Source organism: Chelonia mydas, chromosome 10 (genome assembly GCF_015237465.2).
Source record: "Chelonia mydas isolate rCheMyd1 chromosome 10, rCheMyd1.pri.v2, whole genome shotgun sequence".
In the NCBI taxonomy this organism is placed as follows: domain Eukaryota; kingdom Metazoa; phylum Chordata; order Testudines; family Cheloniidae; genus Chelonia; species Chelonia mydas.
In genome coordinates this window covers 79,238,254-79,259,681 of record NC_051250.2, presented here as the reverse complement: position 1 = coordinate 79,259,681, position 21,428 = coordinate 79,238,254, and the positions used below count along the sequence as shown (strand labels likewise).

Sequence of the window (21,428 nt, the reverse complement as noted above, 5' to 3'; positions counted from 1 at the left end):
GACAGCTTTATGCAAGCAGAGAGCTCCCTGGCACAGGCAATGTTCTCCACTGGCCATCTCTGGCTGTTTTAAGTCCACTTTGCACTGGTCATGCTTATGCAGAGCAAGGGAGCCTGAGAAGACTGGAGAATCTAACCCTCGTTTGCACAGAAAGTTTCATATCACACAGCACTATTACTTTGTAATTATCAAAATTTAAAATAAGTTTAACCAGCACAATTTGAAATATATTATACTATGCAATTCAATCAAATGTTACACTTTCTAACTATTCTTGATTGAATTAAAAAAGCTAAACTACAGTAAATATTTCTTTATTTAAAATAGGAGGATGGGGCATATTCTTCACTGATACAACTCTTCTGAATTTAATGGGAATAAATTTGGCATGAAAGACTTAAATATTCACAGACCTTGAACTAAAATTAATCTAATTTGCATCAGAATTCAAATTCTGAAAGAAACGGATCCAATGAATTCAGTCCAACAATTTGTAAAGAACAAACTTGTACATTGACTAAAAGCTACACAAATGAAAGCTGAAAGGTCATAACATTTACATCATTTTGTTTTTGTATTTGTGGCTGTCCATCTTTTTTGTAGCCACCCAAACATTCTGCAAATCAGAATCCAATGCCCTGGCTATCTACTGAATTCAGCACAGCAACAGATGAAGACAGAGTATGATTAGAAAAGTGAAGTTTTAACAATAGAAATCCCCTTTATTTTGTGCCCACCCGTATAGTTATTGAGCTAACGATTTTATTTCCTCCTCTCTTAAGTTTCTGATTAACTGTCTTATTTAAATCATGTTTTCTTACATTAGTTTAGTGAACTTCCCAGCTTGCCATTAAACACAATGGACCAAATTAATCCCTGCTAATATTTCCTCTTCACTTTTATGCTTTAAGTCAATAGAGTTACATCAGAGATTAATCTGGCCCAAACAACTGTTCACTCAAGCAAGCCTTCAGTGGAGAGAAATTTATAATACTAGGAGCTGGATTAATTTCCAGAAGGCAACAACAGAATTAAAAACCTTTGCAACACCTCATTGACGCACAAGCTGGGGCGAGTAATACATGCTCTGTTATTACACACTACTTGTAGCCTAGCAACAGCCACCAGCAAACAGACAAGTAACATGGAAGCATGGTGACATCTGCTCATGTTCATGTTTAGGAATGTAAAGCCATGTGTTTTTTCTACTCGATAAAACAGATACACACTTCTGATCAGCGATACTGACCGCCCATAGACACCCACAGCTCTCACTGAAGTCAACTGTAAATACTCAGCACCACTGAAAATCAAACCTCGGTATAAGAGGTTCTAACGTTCATCCTGTTGATCTGGGACACCTATTTATAAATGATTTACGTAAATAAGTATCAGAGGGGTAGCTGTGTTAGTCTGGATCTGTAAAAGCGGCAAAAAGTCCTGTGACACCTTATAGACGAACAGACGTATTGCTCCAATATGCTCCAATACGTCTGTTAGTCTATAAGGTGCCACAGGCCTCTTTGCCGCTTTTACATAAATAACACTCTTTGGTTTAACACTCTGCCCTGCTGAGTGACACTGGGCAAGTCGTTTCCCCATCTGTAAAATGGGGATGATAATGATAATGATGCTACCTCCTTTGTAAAGTGCGTTGAGGTCTAGGGATGAAAAGCGCTCTAGAAGAGAAGGTACTACTATTATTATTATTATATGTGAATAAAATATTATAAAACTTGCTACTCAAATAATTCCACAAGATAAAGTTCAATTTCTTGTAAAGTTAAGGTGTTAATATAAGAGGCCAGTGCAAGCCAGGGGCATGTCCACAGGAGCTGAGTACACATTAATCCAGCAAATTTCCTCAGCCACCTCCGCCTGCAGAACTCCTCTGAAAACTCCCGAGGAAGCTAAATGTTCCCCAACCAAGCAAAAATCCCATGGAAGGGGGGTGCATGACAATGTGCTTGCTTTTGTGACCATGACCCACTCCCTACAGAGGTACTCAACATAAAACAAAACAAACGGTCCCAGAGAATAAGATACCCAGCTTCTCACTAACTTACATGTGCCCATTTCTTCCTCCACATCTCAGTCTTGTATCTCTGACATTCCTTCTGGGCCCAGTGGTAGCATTTCAGGTGCCTGGCAATGTCACAATATGCAGTGCCGTTTCCTCCAAATTCATTGTCCACTTTAAACAACCAACGTCTCACTCCCAAGTTATCTATGATCAGCTGACTCAGAACTTCAAACATCTATGGATGAAACAGTGGCATAAAGACAAAAGGGAATGGCTTCAAAAACATTTTGAATTAGGGCATCATTAAGGTGCTCATATATTTTGATTTAAAATTTGTTTTATAACAGATTTATAATTAGGGTTTCTAGCTTCAGGTTCAAACCAGTTTTACCAATATTCACCAATCCTCCTTCCTCCCAAAAAAGCAGAGATACTGATGATTAGTAGTTTGGATGCTTGTGTAAAGCTCACACAAACCCTTTTTGTTCAGGATCCTTTGGCCCCGATTCTGCAATTGGATCCACCTGAACAGACCTTTGCCCCCATGCAGACCCACAGAAAGATCAATGGGGCTCTGTGCCAGTGCAGAGTCTGCCTACGTGGAGCTCATTGCTGGACCGGGGCCATTAGTTTTGAATGTTCAATACTTCTCAGGATGTGTCTCAGAAAGGGTAGCTGATGGCAGCACTAGACTATTTTCAAAATCCTCTCTTAAAAACCTTCCTACAGTCAGATTCTAATACCAGGCAAACATCTCTGACATGTTCCTGCTGCAGAGTGAATTATATGGTTATAAATTTATGAAGGGGTTTCAAGATAGGCTTTATTAAAGTGATTCTAATTATTTATCTATATTCATACCCAGTTTTAAATGGCTTTCTTGTAAAACTAGCTGGGGAGCAGAATATAATTAGCTGTTTAGAAATAGTAAATGCCATTGGACCCTGGAAAAGTGTTATACAGATCTTGTGCTGCATTGACTAGAAGGTACTTTTACATGCTAATCTTTTGGACTCCTAGTTGTATATATTTTTTGGACTTCGACCACAAACAGAATTATCATCTGTTTGCTCCAAATCCTATTATTTGTTGCTTTCGAGAACCCTATAAATGAGTTTCTGTTGATGACTCCCCTACAGTAATGAAAACGATCAATAGTATTGTTAAGATTGTACCAATGGAAAGAATTATGTGCTATCTTTAAGTGAAAATTGAACTGTGCTTTAACATAGTGTCACCTTTCTTTTATTATTTAACCTAAGATGTCAATATTTCATAGGAGCAAACAACAGAAGGAGAACTTCTGAAATGTTGCAGCATGGATCAAAAGAGGAACTAATAAGCATGTGGGATTGTTGGGTAGGAAATTTTTATAAATGAATTACTTAATAATAAACTGAACTAATTTAGAAGTCTAACGTATTGCTTTTCTCTCACTGAACATATATTTGTTTATTTTATCAACTGTATGGAAATTGTTATATATTCGTTTAGCTGCTATTGTTTTCAGTGTTAAAGGTATCTGTAAAAAGAAAAGGAATGTAAAAAGCTTTTTGCTATCCAGCAAGATTGCCTAAAAATGATAACATCCTCACTATTTTCAGGTTTATGATGCACATCAGTAAAAAGAGAGAAGCTATTGATTACTGCCATCCACAGATACAACATGCTGACATTACCAGCTGGATGAATGCTGCAAATTTCAAAACACAGTAGAAACAAGATGATTTTCTTGATGATGTGAAGTATTTTCTTCCAGAATCTAATGAACGCTCAAAGCTAATCCAAAATTCATCCAAATTCCATGAAAAAAAAAATCAACAATGATACTGAAGGAAGTGTGCAGGAAATTTTATAAAAGGATCTATGGCTAAGCATGCTGCTGTTAAAGGGACACCACTAACTTGAAATCTAGTCAATTTAAAAAATGAGGTATGCGCAATTTCAGGTACCCCACCTGCTGTTAAGACATCCTGCCAGATTCTGTAGTTTCAGAATCACATTTTCCTCTTGCAAAAATGTTTTCTTCTTCCTAATCACAGATTCACAGATTTTAATTTGTTTGCCTGTTGCTGTGTGAAAAACCCATGTGAATAAGGGAAACTAGCTGACTATTGCATAAAAGAGATAAAATTTGCATACTTCGTTAGTTGATAGGATAGTATCATATCAGGAATATTCACAAGGCCTAATAGCCAGGCAGGAAACTGTTCTGCAGTCTGGTATCTTTCGAAAGAGGGGACTCCAAAGTTTAGATGGAATTATGGGTTCTGTTTCAGGGCTATTTGAATTTGGGATGTCCATTTGGAACAGAGCAGATCGGAAAAATATAAAATGGAGCATTAACTATTTTGAGCAGCAGACACCGTTTCTAAACCCATAATTCATGGCTACTGGGGAATGATAAATGGTGTAAAATATGCATGACATTACTAAGCTGTTTAACCAAACACAAGTAAAAATTAATTAATTAATCATAGAAAACAATGAAAAAGCAAGGGAAAATCATATAGGTAGAGAAATAATTTGCACCGCGTATGGAAGATATGTGGTAACTATTTCATTAGGGAATATTGAAAAAGAGAAATTGCCTAATCTTATTAATGATGAGAAATTAGCCAAATGGTATTAGCATCAGTGTACAACCGAGATTGTAGTGTATTGGCAACAATCATAACAATTCCATTTAGCACAATTCATAATTTGGGGTCACTGACACAACCTCATAATCAAGGTACATGTTATTCAAAACAGTTGTGCTCAGTGGTGGGTTCCATCTCAATTTCTTTTAAGGTATCATTTCCGATAATGGAACCTGACACTGTAACATTTGATCAGTTGGCTTCTGGCCATTCAGCAGGTTATCTGGAAGACAGCATCTTCAAGGAATGCTTAGGTCTACCTGAGCTACTGGTGTATCACTCAGCAGCACAAATCTGGAGGGCACTGCACATGGCTTGTTGTTCCACTAAAGGATATTGATATGTGTGCAGATGTGTTGTTTTTGACATCCCAATTCCATTACATAGCCATGCTGGCCTGTCCCAGTTTATTGAGTCAGAAAAGCTAGCTGCTATTGTCTCCTGCCTTGTGACGCTCACCAAATGGTGATGACCAAAGTAAGGGTGACCTGTAATATGGATGGACAGTACTGTGGAGTGACTAATTACAAAACGTTTATGTATGGAGACCTCGTTTGTAATGTCACTGCTCCAAATTTCTGCTTTATTTCTCATGAATGTAGCATTATATGGCACACTAACTATGCCTGTTTCAGTCTTTCAAAATGACTCCATGATTCAAAGTAAGCCCCAGCATCAGGATGAAATTAAAGAAATACATACCAGCTTTAAACATACATATTGAACCACTAATTTTAAATTTAAAAACATTACTGAACTGAAAAGACACTCACACTACCCAGATTAGCAATGACATACGCAAGGCAGAACAAGCACCTCAGCTAGATAAATTACCCATGATGGTGATCTTGAAATAATAATTTCCCACACTTGGATAGAAGTTGCACGTAAAGCTTTGGCTTGTATTACAGGGAGTGTTAGTTTTAATTGTATTAATTATGTGCTGTCGCTTATGCAGTTTGCTAAAACAGTAAAAAACTCACATGAATGCTCTCACCTCTGCTTCATATATTCATTTGGCAAAGGTGTCATCCTGATACAATTACCAAAGCCACAAGTGGGGTCCTGTTTGCCAATACATATAAGTTAGATGCAGTATACACCAGGGTAATACGTATTATGCACGTGCTGTTATTACGGCATAATGACTGTAAGTTGGGTAATCACGCTGAATTGTACTACACCTACTCTTACTCTCTTATGCTAAGTATCCCACAATACCTTGTAACAGTACAACTCGGCATTTGGCACAGGGAGTCAGGGAACAATATATATTAGTGTTCTACCCTGGTACAGGTAGGGAGTGCCTCCACAGCCCAACTAGTTTGGAATGCTGTATTCAAAAACCCAAGAGGGATGCATCATGGAACCAGAAAAAATAAGTTGAAATTGGTGGGTGGAATCTTAGAGGACATACAGAGGGTTTTAGCTTATAAACAACCCCATTAAAACAGAGGTATTTTTAGGGGTGTATTTTTGGGAAGCAAACCTCCTGTGGAAGGTGAACAGAACACACTGTGAGAAACCACTTCTTGGAAGGATTGGTGATGCATTAGCTCTTTCTTTCCTATACCATATGGTTTGTCTATACACAATAAACTGGCTGAGCTTGGTTATTTGGCCTCTTGAACATTTTTAGTATCGAACTGCAGGGGCAGTCAAAACCAGCTGGTTATACATATAAACCAACAAGAGAGAATATAACCTATGGTGATCCAGGAGATCTGTCCATGAGCAGCCACAGAGTGGAGACTGAACTACTCTCACCTCACAGCGAGATGAGGATGCATCAGAAGCAAAATGATGCTAGGAAGCCAGAGCTCAGGTACAGAAGGGAGAGGATAAAAGTGGGGGGTCAGTGAGAGGAACATGATTTTAAACACAGTTTGAAGCCAGGTTCTGTACCTCACCTGACCAAAGGAATTCCAGTTGGATACTGTTTGTGGAGGAGCCAAGGACTCCCTCTCTCAATTATGTCTTGTTGGCAGGAGTTCCTTGTAACCAAAGATATGATTGTTTGTTTGTTTTGTGATAGCACCTAGAGGCCCATATCAGGCACCACGCTGGGTGCTGAACAAATACATCATCAGAGACAGTTTCTCCCCGGAAGAGCTTACAAGCTAATCTGAGACAGGATGCAACATGTTAGTGCTCCACAGGAGAGAGGGAAAAGGAAGATACTGAAAACAAAACCAGGTTGTATATAGTTTAATTGCTGCATAACATATAGCACCACAACTAGATAAATTCAGCAAAAAGTAACAATACACTGAGGCACACCAATGAAAATGGGCAGTTACCTCAAAGAATAGTATCCTGCCACTGAGTCCAGAATAAATACATACAAAGTGAACAGATTATATAAAATCCTTTTTCCTCTCTTACCGTTGTTAAAGCCGTCCCATACGCAGATGATTCATGTATTGAGTTTGGCAAAACTTTTATGCTTTGTCATGGCAATAAGATAAGTGAAATTGAAAATGAATTGATACACAAAACAGAGGAAAAAATTCTGGCAGCAGGTCTGCCGAGCAGATCTCAATTTGGATGATCACCTTTTCCTAAACAAATGGAACCTCCCTTGACACAAATGCTTCACTTCACAGTGGAGTTCAGCACATGCCTCTCTCTTCACATGGCTTCCTAGTGGAGATATGGGGTGAAATCCTGGCTCCAGTAAGTCCATAGCAAAACTCCCATTGACCTCAACGGAGCCAGGATTTCACTCATGATATGCTCGAATGATGGCTGTCTGAAAGGACCAGATACTTAAAGATGGTATGCACCCTAAAAGAGGACTACAAAGATTACTGGAACAAGTATTTTTCCTGAATCCTTTCATTAACAAGACAGAAGTTAATTTAAATGGTAAGACAAGTGCAGAAAGAAATAAAACCAATGGGGAAAAATACATATTCCAACTACTCATCCAAACCAATTTCAGTTCTAATCAATGCAACAACAGACATTTGACTTTTTTATATAAGGCAACAAAGTATGCTTCCTACCTAGTCACAATATGCGTCCATATGTTGACGTGCCAAATAAACTGTTCCTTTGCCAATAGACACAAGTTCCCAAACTGCTTCCCACTTACCTGTTGATGGTTATAGATGTCATATTCTCCTGGAGGTGTTGGCACACAAGCACTAGCAAAGATTCTTTTACTTCCGGACTTAGTTCTATAGAGATGAGCTACTTCTGGCTCAGAGCCCAATATGGGCACATTTAACATGTCAGCCACTGCTAAATCATCTTTGTGAGGAAGTCCACCAATGATGTAGGCTTCTTTGCCTTGGATAAGATTTTTTATTCTTTTGATTGTCTTGGGACTGTACTTCAGCTGAGTGGCCAGGCACATGTGATGGCCCTGTATAAAGATAACATTATTCTTGTTAAAAGGTGTTCTTTTCTATTCCATGAACCTAATTTATAATGTTGCACACAATAAATACATTATTAATAGCAGGCTGGGTTATGACCTATCCTGTAGCTTAGCCGTTTAAATTGATAAAAGCTGTAGGGGTGAGGCTCCATAATCGTTCACATCTTTAGTGTGCTGGAAATGGGCTCACTGGGAATAGAACTAATTACTACACATCTGTATTTATTTGATCCACGCGGAATTATCCTTCTGTCAGTCGGCAGAGATGCTGGTGGCTTTTGGATAATAGTGATTCATCTCTGCAACACTTCTGGCATGGTTTAACTCTAAAGCGTCTGCAAAATCAATACAAAAAATGAAGAAAAACCCCTATAGCAGAGAATATATTTCCCCATACAATGCAGCGGCATTTTAAATGATTCTCTGAGAATAAAACATTTTGATTTAGCAAACCTTTCATTGATCACATTAAATTACAGGGGATATACATTTCCATTATGCAGTAGTTTTAATGGCTACAGTCAATTTGACTGCAGAGAAGGAAACAGATTTTTTTTAAAAAGCACAAGGGTTTCAGTTTTTCATTTCTTTTTAAAAATAAAATGTCTGTCTCTGGACAGGCTGTTCATGAGAGACATCACATCATGTAAAATTAAACTAAGAACATCAATCATGGAAGGCCGAGTCTCAGGATTAGTTGCTATGACAAATCCTATGCATCCACTGCAAATTACGCAATGTATAAGTTACTTCACTGGAAATATTAATGTACATTCAGAAAGTGAGTAAGACAGTGATGGATGCCGTGCATAGAATGTTTCAGACATTCAGCAGGTCAGAGATTGAAGATAACGTTCTAGAACCATATAGAGAAGGAAGTTTTCTTTACAATGAGATTTCATCCACCAGTTTAGGACCCAGTTCTGGAAAGCATTCCTATTTCTTCAACACATGTTTAAATGCTCTCCTTAATAGGGGTGGACTTAAGCATATGTTTGTGTGTTTTCCTGAATGGGCACCTTAAAGGCTATTTTCATTCAAAGTTCTGCAGCCTCCATGACCAGAGAGCAAAGCATAAATCTTGGACCTGGTGTCTGGGTTGGGAGCATGGTGGAGGTCTGATGCTCACCCCCCAGAAGTGGAGGGAAAGAATGCCTCATGTCACTCAACAGTAAAGTCCCTAGCCTAATGGGGAAACAGTGTGGAGTGCCAAAGAGTGTCCAAGGCTCTCTGTGAAGTTAGTGGACATGATTTGGAGAGGTGTGATCCTCGAAGTTCCCGCAGAAAAATCAAGTCTTGGGAGGCGTAACCAGAGGGAGAGTAGCTAACAAACCTACGTCCCTGAGTTTCCTTTCTTTATTCAGCTTTAAAGCACACTCTTGAAGTTTTGTTAAGTGATATTTGTATTTTTTTCCCCTAGCAGTAGCATGAAAGCAGGACAGAAGGACCAGCCTGACTGACCAAGGTTCAATTTCCAGTCCTGGTCACTTGCTCCCTGGGGCCAGGAGTGGTGATGCAGGGAAGAGATTTGCTGTGGGTATCTCAATAACAGCTTCTACAGTTAATTAAGGAATGCAGGCAACAGGGTGTAAAATCTCGTTCATTTTGCCTCAGATAGTGATGTGATAGCCATGACCTGAGGTGCTCAGGGGGAGAAGATATAAAAGCAGGGGGATGTGGGGAATCCTCAGGAATCCAAAAGGGAATAACAAAGAAACAATAAATAGCAGACAGAGGAAAAGACCATTTGTTTTATTATCATGTGTTGACTTGTTTCAAGGACTTGCAAGCTAGATGCTTGCGTCCAGACAAGCTCAGCTTGGCATCAGACTCAAAGTGATGAGCAAAGATGGTTCTAAACCACCTGAGCCTGGGGCCAACTGAGGACCACCACAATTCTAGCAATCTCAGGGAAGCTTTAAACTGTACCTGGCTGCAGTGATTCCCCAAAGGGTCATGCCAGCAACCAGGGATTGTCAGAGCACAAGATTGTTTGAACCACACACCCTTCCTTCCCGAGCCAAGTCTGCCATGCAGCGGGTTAGGACCAGAGGTGGCACAGCACTGGCTATGCAGTTATCACCACCCAGTGATTTTCCCTACACCACAATCCCCAGGTAGCAGGTTAAGTCAGTATTAAGGTTGCTATCTGCTGCCAGTGCTGGGACCTGGCTCCTTAATTTCAATCCATACTCAGGTACTTTGAGGATACTTCTAGGTAAATTTAAGTACAATGAGCAAAGACATCATCTCATGAACTGAAAGAAAGGTACTTAAAACAAACCTATAAAGGTCTAATCCAGGACTGCTTACGTAGGCAAAACGCTCACTAAACTCACAACTACTGAAGTCACTGATGTTTTGCCTCAGCAAGAGTCCTGCAGTACGCTCAGCAACGCTGTCCCTTCGGTAGGTTTGAGTCTCTTTTTGGACTATATTCCATTGTTTGGTCTTAAAATTGGCCTAACAAGTTTAAAGCTAATATTACTACAAAACCTACATTAAACATATTTAAAGTTCCACACTCTTTAAAAAAAAAGTTCTAAACTGGATTTCACTGCAATAAATACTCTTGAGGAATGAATACTTGACTGGCTGTTCAGCTATAAGGAGCTAAAGTTTGAATAATAGAAATGTTTTTATTGTTACACTTTCCTTAGCGTTATAAATCTACCAAGTGCTAAGTCCCAGACAAACACTGAGAATGGACACTGGGCCACAGACAATGGGGATAGGACTACCTCAACTAAGTCTATAAAACTAAACTGGGATATTTATTTCCAGCAGTCTAACTAGTAGTCTAATCAGTAAAGCTCTTAAACTTGCAATAATATTTCACTGATGGGTACCAGAGCGTTACACGTTATAAAATTTCCAATTTAATTTTACTGCATCCCTCAAGCTGTAGTAATTAGAAGACAAACTCACTGGGAAGCTGTTTATAGCTTCAGGGGCGAGAATTTTGAACCTGTCCTGCAGGTCACCCATGTCCTCAGGGTTCCCAGATCTAACAGCTGCCTGCAGACCCAGGAGTTTATTGTAATACTGCAGTAACTCCTCACTCAGATGAAGGGGGCAGATGTAGATGACGTCAACGTTGGCATCTAAAACAAATGGGCACAATGTTCATTATCCGTAGAAAGGTAAACTCCATTGTGAACTGATATCTGATGATTCTTGACCATTTGCTAACAAACAGCTTCCTTAAAAGCATACTGGAAATAAAATGAGATTTGTAATTTCACAAACCTTACTGGTTTAACTGCTTTTCTGTGCTTCAGCATTTCTCTGAAGACAGGTCAGCAACCCAAAGAAATAGCTAGCTTTCACAATTAAGTTTGCAGAACACATTGGGGGTAGAATTTCCAAAGCGTTTCAGGGGGATTGAGCAGCACAACATCAATGGGAATTACGCACTACTTTAAACACGTATCCCATTAACTTCAGTAAATTATAAAACTGAGCTATTAATTCTAGAAAGCTGACGAAACTGCAATTTCATACTCTGCTTGGATTTTGCATGGCCTGTTCTTATTCTTGCCCATCCCCGTAAATGCTCACAGTAGGCAGGGCCGTCCCTAGGGGAGTGTGGGGCCCGGGGAGGAAGTGACGAATCCATCACTTCTGGGACTGACCGTGCCAGCCAATCGCACCGGCCCACAGGGCCCCCAGAGGCTGAGGGAACTGGGATTGTTTAGTCTGCAGAAGAGAAGAATGAGGGGGGATTTGATAACTGCTTTCAACTACCTGAAAGGGGGTTCCAAAGAGGATGGATCTAGACTGTTCTCAGTGGTAGCAGATGACAGAACAAGGAGTAATGGTCTCAAGTTGCAGTGGGGGAGGTTTAGGTTGGATATTAGGAAAAACTTTTTCACTAGGAGGGTGTTGAAACACTGGAATGCGTTACCTAGGGAGGCGGTGGAATCTCCTTCCTTTGAAGTTTTTAAGGTCAGGCTTGACAAAGCCCTGGCTGGGATGATTTAGTTGGGGATTGGTCCTGCTTTGAGCAGGGGGTTGGACTAGATGACCTCCTGAGGTCCCTTCCAACCCTGATATTCTATGATTCTATCATTTGCTGTACCCAAGGGACGACTCTGACAGTAGGATGGCATTATTAACTTCTGCAGACCAAACAGGTGTGCAGATTGGCCTGTTAAATACCAAATCTGAGTTCATGCATGTAAAACAAGCTGGTTTGAAAGGCTGCATGTGCAAACACTTAGGTGTGAAAAACTGCCACACAACTGTTGGTGCCACTTTGGAAAATTTGACCCAGTGTGTTTTTTTCTAAAACATTAATATTAGACATTAATGAGTTAACAGGCCTCATAACATCAATGCAGCGTGCTGCCGTGAAAAGCACTTTGAGATCTACAAATGAAAAAAAGCACTGACAAGGTCTGATCCAACTCCCATTGAAGTCAATTGTCTTGTCTTCACTGGGAGTTGGCCTGAGCCCTAAAAGTGCCAACAATGATTATTATTACATCAAGATGAAATTTAAGAAGGTGCAGGAACCAAATCTAGCGGAAAAGGCGGTAAGAAGGAAAACCTAATTTCACAGGTTTCAGAGTAGCAGCTGTGTTAGTCTGTATTCGCAAAAAGAAAAGGAGTACTTGTGGCACCTTAGAGACTAACCAATTTATCTGAGCATAAAGGACTTGGAATAAAATATTCCACTCATTTACTTTGCTGTGGTGCAGCTACTGCAGGAAAACAGCACATGCTAAAAAAACACATTTATAGTGCTCAACTGGTGTACAAAAAAAAAATGACATGAGCTGAAGATCTAGCCCATTATCTAAGCTCTGTGTGCACATAAAAAGAATGCAAAAAATTCATTACCACATAATTTCAAAAAGTAATGACAATGACGAGAACAGTCCATTTGGTCTTTGGTCAATATTCAATATCACTTTCAGTCACTCTTGAAAATTTACCAACCTGGGCACACAAACTGCTCACTTGCCCTTGCGGTGACAATGAAAAAGCGACTGATATTGCAACACCCTGTCAAACAGTTACTTGCCCAGGGTAAAGTGAGTGAGCAGAATTTTGCGAGGCTGAATTAAAGACTGGGACTCCCCCAGCAATAGCTATCAAGATCTCATTTAGACATAAGCTGAAATGCATAGGGAGACTGTAGCTAATATCTGATTATATTAGTGTAAAGAAACATTCTTGATACTCTAAAGAAACCATTAAACCAATGTGGTAAGAATCTGTGCTCTTCTGTTGGGCACAAATGAAGCATCTGATATATGATTATCAATAAACTCTATGTGTTTTACCCCTTCTTTCAGTTTCCGCTTATTTTCATTCTCAGACACCCAAATAAGTCTTTTCCTGTGCTAAGTACTAATATTTATCTAATCTAGTATTTACAGTGGAGTGGATGACTTCTCTGGGTTAAACACAATTTTAAAAAGTATTTGGTCCTTTTCTACACTACAGTTTACAATTCCGTTACTTGCTAAAGAATGATTGCAAACTGTAGTGAAAACAAGGCCAATGAAATGGCCCCACCCAAAATCCTGGCCAATTTAAAACCACTGCTGGGAAAATATTTATTTACCAATAGACTGCACAGTATGGTGCAACTCACTGAAAAGGACAGGTGGCTTCTGGAGTTAGATTGTAATCTTATAAACTCCCATGCAAATGAATACGGCATAACTGTGGAGAACACACTTCTCTGGTTTTGAGAGACCCTTCCACTTTGCAGAAGTAAGCACTAAGGCCCTGGTCCTACAGACACTTGCACATAACTTTGTGCATGTGATTAGCCCACTGAACTCCATGGGAGTACTTATGTACTAAAGTTACTCCAGTGCCAAAGTGTTTGTCGGATCAGAGCCGATATCTGAACACAGCAGATCAGATGAATGTTTGGACACCAGTTGCAATGTCCTATTTCTGTCTAATGGCCCCGTTCCCCAACTCCTTGCCAATGTGAAACTATTCACATGAAAAAGGGCTGCAGGATTGGGCCTTATCTTAATTTAAATTTATGATTCTATATAAATTATTTTAATAAGGAAGAATTAAACAGGTTTAGAATAGGATTAACTTTGAAGGGAATACTGTCAACTTGACTTTTTTTTTAATGGATTAATACTAAAAAAAAAAAAAAGTTTTTTTGATAAAGCACACTTTAACAGTATGTTCTGCACCTTTGGGCTTTTTAAAAATATGTTAAAAATATTTAGGATTTTTTCTGCTCCCCTGTTTATGTTTAGAAGGGTCTTCTGGGGGATAAACGGGGCATTGAGCAACATCATCCAACATGCTCAAGACCACCCCCTTTGGCCCCCTCCCCTCTCCCTCTGCTGACTATTCACTTTCAACCTCAGCTTTGCTGCTGCTGTTTCTGGCAAACAAGTTCATGCAGACCACATAGGGCAGACAAAGTGCTGTCAAATGCACAAAGTAAATAAAGGGGAAAAAAGAGAAAAAATTTAAAAAAAAAAAAATCTCTGATCTCCTTCAGTTGTAATCTTAGGGTTTATTTCTAGGTTATTTATTGCTAGGACCAAAATTCTCCGATGGAAATGCAATTATATGAAGGTGAGAAGAAACCATTCGATCATCAAGATTGACTCCTATACAACGCATTGATGTTCTTCCTTTCAGTTTCTAACAAACAATGTAAATGTAACAAATCTATCTTTAAAAAGCTCCAAAAAATAAAAACCAACTGTACTATGGAGAAACAACATTAGTGCCTAGATAATATATAAAGGCAATTACATTATTATTTTAGGCTACTGTAAATTTCTGGATCTAACATTTTTGTTACAAAGTTACTAAATGGCATTTATGAAATAATAATGACACTGAAATATATATGAATCATGTAAAGTATGTCATTCCAGGGAGCCAACAACATTGGTCATAGACAAATTAATATTCTTCATTGCTTTGTTTAAAGGAGAACTGTCATGCTGGGAAAAACTTTCAAATGTATGTTTCTTGTCTCATTTGCTAATTTAAAAAATTGGTTTAAATAAAGGCTTACTCTTTCCCAGCATATCTTCTCTCCTAACGTGATCCTGAATGCATAACTGGCACTGCCGAATTATATAAAAGATTCTGTGGAGTGCTGAGCATCCCAGTCTGCCAAGAAATGCTCAGCACCATGCAGAATCAGATCATCTTACTTCACTGCAGAATCAAAAATAACGAGTATGTTTTATGAACATCTCACAGAGCAGTAAATGGCATAAAGGACCGATCAAGTACTGAGAAGTGCTTTTGAGTTTAAATGCTCTCTGCATTCAAGATTACTACAGCAAGAAACTCTCCCTCATCCATGCTCTTTTCCTTAAAAATGAGAGACAAACAACAACAAAGATATAGGCAGCTGACTGCACTTACTATACCTAGTATGTCACACAGCCTCCCCATCTGCAAATTCTGCTGAAGAGCAAAATCAGGAGCAGTCTCACGAATGCATTGGGAATACCCTAAAAAGAAAATAAGGTACCAACATCTATTAATAAAACCCCTCATCTCATGTATATTTCAAAGAGATCAGATTTTAGATAAGCTAATTACATTTTTCCTTTAAAAGTCATTGTATAAAAATATATTTTATAGTTATTCTACCCCTAAGAATTAAATCCTTATTTATTTAAAATAAATAGTCTGAAATACAAAACGCAGAGCACAATTCTGCTCCGATTCAAGTCAAAAACAAAACTGCTGCTGATATAACTGAGAGGAGAATTAGGCCAATAAAATGCATGCCAAGAAGCTGATTCTGCTACTAGAAGCTTCAATCTATTTATTTTTATTATTTTTTTTTCTTTTACTAATGCAGTAAAACTCCCACTACCAGGATCATGGAAGCACACTGAGGATTTGTGACATGCAAATTTGTGACATGCATCATGCAAGGATGAAAATTTAATGCATTGTGAGAAATGCAGAGTATGCTCAAATTCCAGAGGTGTAGTTTATTGGGTTTTGGTATGCATAGCTCCTATGCAATATTTTTTAAACGTTAGCTCGGATTCATTCTTGACTGACAGCCTGATTTAGGCTAAATACCTTGCTGTCTGAAGCAAGGATTTGCTGATACTGCGCACAAAAGAAAATACATACACCAAACAGGAGGAACAAAATAAAACAAACAAACAAACAAATAAATAAAAGCCGCTCATTTTTAGTACTAGTGGAAACCCTACTGAGAGTATATTTTTGCGATGCCAATTTTCAGGAAAATATCATAAATTTGGACTTTTGGCCTCTTTAGTGAACCTACAATTTCCTCATGTGTCCTTCTACCGTAATTATATTTTATAGAAACAGTTGAAGTGAGGCATTTAATGTTCAAACCTGACATTCCTATAAAAGGTTTTCAATCCTTTTGTTTAGTTACGACTTCTCTGAATGGAGGCCTTCTGAACGAAGTGTGTTCTACCAACTAAACACTGATGATATCACATGTCTGAATTTAATTAGCCATTTTTGTTAATGGACAGGAGCGACATCATACCTATGTAAAATGAGATTTTTAAAGAAGGACTGCAGTAGAGCGTTATAATCCCAAAATACATGCAAGTGTGTATTTTATTTGGGTTTGTGCATGTTGCTGTTATTTTTTTTCAACAGTAGAGAAAAGTCAGTGCCATCACAATTAAGTAAGGATCCCTTCTGATCAAGCAGGTCCATTCTATCAGCACATTTTCCTTCAAACAAAGATAAAAGGCAACAAAAAATGCCTCATTAAAAAAGGCACCCAGAGTACAATCTCAATGACATCTGATCACTTTGTTCCAGAGGATGTAGTGTATGGATGACTAACAACCTGTCTGGGCTAGGATTATCTATTTGAAGGGCAGATTTCGGACTGATTATATCCTCACCTTCTAAAAGGCTTCTGTAAATGACATGTTTATAGTGACTATAATCTCTAATTGTGTAGATTTTAAAATTTAGCTAATCCTAAATGAACCTGCTAGAAAAAATATTCTAATAAAGACATAAGATCAACTGCTAATAGAGGCAGTTGTCGTTGAATCAATAGGATGTGCAGTCTAATACCCAGCATTTGACATATACTCTTAAGTGGTCTGTTAACAAGATCTGGTAACATGAAGATGTTACAGTTTTCCATACATCTGCACATGGAGAGCCATCTGTTATGACTACAATTTGCTTAAATACTGAAGTACTAAATTTTGGTAAGAGAACAGCATTAGTAGATTTGCAAAGGGTACTGCTATTGCAACCTTTCCTTTTTTTATTATAAGGAATTTGTTTTTGATCAGAGAATTACTGATGAGTAACCAGCAGCATTCTCAAAGGGTATGTCAGTGCTGTTCTGTATGTATGTCCATGATCTATAGAAGCAACGCCCCAAAGGAAATACCGAGAAATTAAATTCTAAAAAGATTTAGCCCATAAATTTCAAAGGCAACCACAAATTGCCAGTGCCTCAACTTGAGACACACAGAGCTTCATTTTGAGTGGTCCTGCGTACCCACAGCTGCCATTAACTTAAAACTGCAGTTGTGAATGGTCAGCACCTCTCAATGTCAGTCTCAACTGAGGCACTCAAAATTAGTGGATGCTTCTGAAAATCTTGGCCTCAATCTCATGAAAAACTAAATTTTACAACCCGCCTGTGAGGTCAGCATAGGGAAACTGAGGCATAGATAAATTAAATAATTTGCCCAAGTCACATAATAAATCAGTGGTAGAGCAGGGATTATAATCCACGTTCCTGACACCCTCTCATGTTTCTAATACATTAACTCTGGTGCTTAATAATTCCTAAATTTTAGACACAGGAAACAGACAACTGGTTTCCAAGCACTGTATTGTACATATGAAAATAGTTTAGTATTTAGGGAACATATTTTGGCAGAAAAATTGTATTAATATTGTCATTTTGACAATGCATAATTATTTTAAATGGCAAATATTTAATTTTAGCTATGGAACAAATTTCTATAACTTTTACATTGATGTAGTTCTCCAAATGCACTATATCAGCTACAATATGTAATTTTCTAAAATTAGTTACCTAAATACCAATGACATATGTCATGTCACAAATAAATTGTGTGAAATCTTCACGCCATTGAAGTCAATAGCAAAATTCCAGTTTCACACATTGTGTCCCACGCACCTACCAGCTAACAGCATGCACTACATCAATGGTAAGTCCTGGCACCTGTTATATGCTCGGCTGTTGAGCCAATACTACTCATTAAAGAAGCCTCTTTCAGTTCCACCTGTTGCAGCTTCAATCAGCTTCACAGTAGCACAGAATCATAGAAATGTAGGGCTGGACAGGACCTAGAGAAGTCATCAAGTCCAAGCTCTGCACTGTGGCAGAACCAAATACACCTAGATCACCCCTGAAATAGTGTTTGTCCAACCTGTTTTTAAAAACCTCCAATGATGAGGATTCCACAGAACCCTTGGAAGCCTATACCAGAGTTTAACTAAACTTATAGTAAGAAAGTTTTCCACAATATCTACCCTAAATCTCCCTTGCTACAGATAAAGTCCATTACTTCTTGTCCTATCTACAATGGAAATAGGGAACAATTGATCACTGTCCTCTTTATAACGGCCCACAGTTAATTTACATATGATTACATTTGCAGTCAGTGTGCTGTGAATGTACCGTGTACTTCCAATTTTGATATGTGCAGTTATGCATTTGTTTTAGGGCTAACTAATACTTTGGGCAGCTGGGTTTTGTTTGAAATGTTCATGCAATTACAGAATCTCTGACTATGAGCTCAAGCCATAACCATAGATCTTCTTTTGCGTCACAGAATCACGACTTTGGATGGTGTATAGTGACAGCATGGGTAGATAATGCTTCCAATTGTAGCTGAAATCAATGATTTGGTAATATTTTGGTCTCCCAAACCTGCAGCTTATCAGAGCTTGGTGATATGACCTTTCACTCACATTCAGCTCAATCCACCATAATGTGTCAATGGCTGAGCTGGACTGTAGAAAAGCTCAATCTCTTAGAGCGAGAATTGTGGATTTCCAAGTGCAATGTGTGATTGTGGTACCAAAAGAACACTGAGGGTCTGCTTCTCTAAAACCAGCTTCAGACCAATATAGCTCCATTTGACTTCAATGGAGTTACTCCCAATTTACACTGGGGTAAATGAGAAGAGAGTCAGAGAAAATGGGGAGTAGAAGGTAATAGTAAAGGGACTACCTTTGCCTCCCCATCTCAGCCCCTGCCAGAACTCACTAGCCTTTCTAAATATGTTTTGTGGGTCCCCATTAGTGCCTGGCCCCAGCAAACAACCCATAACACCTTTCAGAATTGCCTTTGAAAATAAAAGCAGTGGTATGACGCAGGGAGGTGGCAAAGACAAAACAGTGTCAGAAAGTTGGGGTTGTGTTTTTTTCCCTGCAGAAAAAAGAGGGAAAAAAGACAGCTGGAGTTTAACCAGCTGATAATGCCTAATATATTGGTCACATGTGCTAAAACATATCTCTAATTTGCCCATTATACTTGGCATATTTACTTTGAAGTACTAGTATGCGTTGAAACACCGTTTTCTAAAAGAACATGAGAGTTGCACAGGAGTTGCACTCACATGCAACAGAGAGAAGGGGTTAAAATGGGGAGGAGGTAGTGAGGAGGGGGAGGGAGAGAAGGAACACAGGAGAAAGCGACAATAACCATATATTATGCAAAGTTTCTGCAGAGCAATGTTACTGAGTGGAGCAGTAATTTTATTAGGAAATAATGCCACAGTGGCTCTGTGTTGTAATAAGCAGCTCTTCTTGTAACAAGATAAACCATAATTCAAGAACTAGAATATCTTACTGCAATTATATATATATATTTTTAATATTTACATGTTAATTTAATGAAGATGATACTAAATTCTCAGTGGATAATTACAGTCCATTAATGTTTTTGCTTGGAATCATATTAAAGATCAGAAAAATTACCCCAAATTTTACACCAGTGTAAGTGCAAATGGAATTTGACCTAGAGTCAGGTCAAATTAAGCCCCAAATTTAATTTTTGCAAAAATGATAAAAAGAAGGTTCTATAATTTTAAAACAATCCAATTAAAAGAGTTATATAAAAATAATAAACATTCTCCAACAGTATTTGCAACTGAAATATTGCAGCACTGAATTAAAGCATTAGAATTTGAAAGTGAAATTGACTTGAAAATGACTATAAACAAAAGTGAAACTGACTAGCCTGTTTTCACTATATTAACAAAGAGAAATGCAAAAAGTAACAAACTGTTTAAATAATGAAAGTTAGATTAGATTTTTAAAATCCAGTTTTAATAAAACAAGGCTTTGTTATTAGTAAAATTAATATAGAAATTTGTTCCTTAAAAAACTATAATTTTTAACTTGACAGTGTCACTTTAACCAATCATCTCACTTAATATTTCCCTTAGTTATGTGCAGAGAATGGTCCTGAAACATTCTTCAAACTGAAAAAAGTTGAGAAATTCACAATTAACAATGTGGCCTGATTTCAGGGGAGTTCCACCTGTGTGAGAAGAGATTCAGGTTTTGATACTCAGGTGAAATTCTGGCTTCAATGAAGTCCATTGGAATTCAACAGAGCTAGGATTTAGTCCTCCATTCTTAACTAACTATACTGCAAAGAAAAAATATTGTTGGTGAAAAATACTTTGTCAAACATGCACTTCTTGGTGCTCAGCAGTTGTGTTCCAACTTTAGTGTTACTTAGACATATTTTTATGTTGATATGACTCAATTCCTTTGAGAAAATTCCTGTTGAAGTCAGTTGGAATTTTGTCTGAGTAAGTAGCGTTGAGTAGGGCCATAACGTTTTATAGATATGTTTATATCTTCAGATTATAAAATGCATATTATTAGTTCAAAGAGTAGTGTAGCCTCTTGTGTAAACATCTAATCAAGTTTATTTATTCCAATGCTCAATTAGGTCAAAAAGAGGAGTTGTTTTGATATCTTGGCTACAAGTAATTAGCAGTGTTTTTCAAAACAGGTATTATTACAGTACTTGTCAGAGCAAAACAACAATCAGAGAAGATCTTCTGATAAATTACAGTGACAGTAACTGGAAATGCCTTAGTGATGGATGAAAAATCTAATGAAAATATCTTTGAAAAAACAAACCCATGCAGAGAAGCATATTTAAAAATGTCAAATGTTCTCATTTTATTTAATTTTATTATATACTTGAAAAGGGCTTAGTTCATAGAACTGAAAAGCCTTCATGTTTTCAGTTTTTAAAATGTAAACTATGTCTAAAGCTCTGTTTGTGCAATCTGGTCAGCTTCCAGATATTTTATATTTGAATATCTCAAAAGCAACTCAACTTTTTTAAAAATTCTGTTTTCAATCTGAATCTCTTATAAAAGAAAAAAAA

At 38.0% G+C, this 21,428-nt stretch overlaps 1 protein-coding gene across 2 annotated transcripts in view; it reads right to left on the bottom strand.

Moving 5' to 3' along the window:
• The window catches only part of IQCH (IQ motif containing H), a 111,175-nt gene that overhangs the window by 56,352 nt on the left and 33,395 nt on the right, over positions 1-21,428 (bottom strand). For both annotated transcript variants that reach the window (XM_043523290.1, XM_037911740.2), the window contains exons 11-14: positions 15,433-15,516; positions 10,979-11,154; positions 7,763-8,035; positions 2,067-2,258 (exon numbers count right to left, since the gene is read on the bottom strand). In XM_043523290.1, the coding sequence (XP_043379225.1) occupies positions 2,067-2,258; positions 7,763-8,035; positions 10,979-11,154; positions 15,433-15,516 (725 nt within the window). The remainder of the gene's footprint in view (positions 1-2,066; positions 2,259-7,762; positions 8,036-10,978; positions 11,155-15,432; positions 15,517-21,428) is intronic.